Genomic DNA, 1,815 nt, shown 5'->3' on the forward strand with positions numbered 1-1,815 from the left:
AGCCTGGGATGGTGGGAGGTGTCCCAGGGATTTTATTTACATTTTGGGGGCTTGTGGCAGGACCCTGGAGTGGCTGATCCCGTTCTTGTCCCCTGTCATTTGTAGGGCACAGTGATGTCCTCATGGGCCTGGTCTCTGTAAACAGGGATGATCTCTATGAGAGGCTGAAATTCCTGCAGATCTGTAAGTCCAGACAGGGAATTCCTGACAGGAATCCTGTTCACATCCACAGCTCCTGCTGGGGAGGGTGGGCATGCACACAAGTGGGAAATCTGCCTGGAATGTAATTAACAGGGCTGGGCAAGCTCAATGAAATAGTCCCATAAAATGAGAGGTGTTGATCTCCCCTTCCCAAGCAGTTCAGGAGAGCACTGGGCCCATCCTGACACCACTGAGGTGCCACCTGCACTTGGGGGTTTGAAACTCCCTCACCCACCAGGCTGGGCCCAGTGCAGAGTGTTCTTACCTCTGATGATTCCAGCCATTTTCTGGCCTCTTCATTGTCAGGAATAAATTCCTGTCTGGGGTTGTGCCCTCTGCAGTGAGGATGCACTGTGCCCAATAAATGTAATCCTTGAGGCCTGAGCCTGTTAATTGGGCTCATTAATTGGCTCCCCAATGTGGGAGATGAGGAACAGAGATTGCCTCGGGTGTCTTCCCACTTGTTCCAAGCTCAGAAATGCTGGAGGTGAGGATGTGCTTGGCTTTGCTGAATGCAGAACACCAATGTTGCTGTGGAATTCTGTGGAATTCTGTTCCCATTCCCACAGCCCTTGGAGCTGTCCCCTCCCCCTTTGACTGCTTCCTCTGCAACCGGGGGCTCAAGACTCTGCACATCCGGATGAAGCTGCACTTCCACAACGGCCTGGCTGTGGCCAAGTTCCTGGAGTCCCATCCCAGGGTGGAGAAGGTCATTTACCCAGGTGGGTGGCAGGGGTTTGGGAGCATCCCAGGGCAGGGGTTTGGGAGCATCCCAGGGCAGGGGTTTGGGAGCATCCCAGGGCAGGGGTTTGGGAGCATCCCAGGGCAGGGGTTTGGGAGCATCCCAGGGCAGGGATTGGGGAGGATCCCACGGCAGGGGTTTGGGAGCTGTGGTGCCCCGTGACTGGGGCTGGGTGCCCAGCTCAGGTGAGGCTGAGCTGCCCCAGCTCTGCACTGGAATTCACTGGGAATTCTCCCAACTCTCTCCATTCCAGGGCTGCCTTCCCACCCTCAGTACGAGGTGGTGAAGAAGCAGTGCACAGGCTGTCCTGGGATGGTCAGCTTCCACATCAAAGGGAATATCAAAAATGCCTCTGCCTTTCTCAGGAACTTGAAGGTAAAACAAAGGCGATAAAATCATCCTCGGAGCTGAATCTGCTGAGGGGAGGGTGGAGTGGCTTTTCTTGCCAAGTCCTTTGGGTGTGCCCCTCTGTAAATCAGGGATAATTTGTCCTTGGGGGTTAATGAGGGGGAACAAAGGGACTCCTCAGCCCCTTGGGAGTGTTTGTTTGTTTGTTTATTTGTTTGCTGCCAGGGTGAGTCCAGCTCACCCAGGAGCTGCTGCTGGCAAAGGGCTTTGTGCAGGGCTGGGCAGCTGGGGCTGGAGCAGCTCTGCTGGAATATTGCAAAGTGCCCTCAGCAGGGAAAGGCACGGAGGGAGGCCCTGCCTCGTGGGGCACAGAGGGAGCCCCTGGCTCTGGGAATGCTTGGCTGGGTCCTTGGCCCAGCCTGTGCTGGTGTTTGGCCAGGTGTTCACTCTCCTGTGCCCGGGGGGGTGTTTGTGTCCTGAGCCCACTCCTGTAACGACTCCTTTCCCTTTCCCCCACAGGTGTT

At 55.9% G+C, this 1,815-nt stretch overlaps 1 protein-coding gene across 1 annotated transcript; it reads left to right on the plus strand.

Moving 5' to 3' along the window:
• Positions 1 to 105: 105 nt before the first annotated feature.
• Positions 106 to 1,781, plus strand: LOC121357441 (cystathionine gamma-lyase-like; the record flags this gene model as incomplete). The annotated part of the gene is made up of 4 exons (XM_041474704.1): positions 106 to 183; positions 771 to 923; positions 1,197 to 1,318; positions 1,731 to 1,781. Coding segments are annotated over 4 exons (404 nt in total), but the record flags the coding sequence as incomplete, so codon positions are not given.
• Between the last annotated feature and the right edge of the window lie 34 nt (positions 1,782 to 1,815).

The sequence above is a fragment of the Pyrgilauda ruficollis genome, unplaced genomic scaffold (genome assembly GCF_017590135.1).
Source record: "Pyrgilauda ruficollis isolate IOZ18807 unplaced genomic scaffold, ASM1759013v1 scaffold3300, whole genome shotgun sequence".
Taxonomy (NCBI): Eukaryota; Metazoa; Chordata; class Aves; order Passeriformes; family Passeridae; genus Pyrgilauda; species Pyrgilauda ruficollis.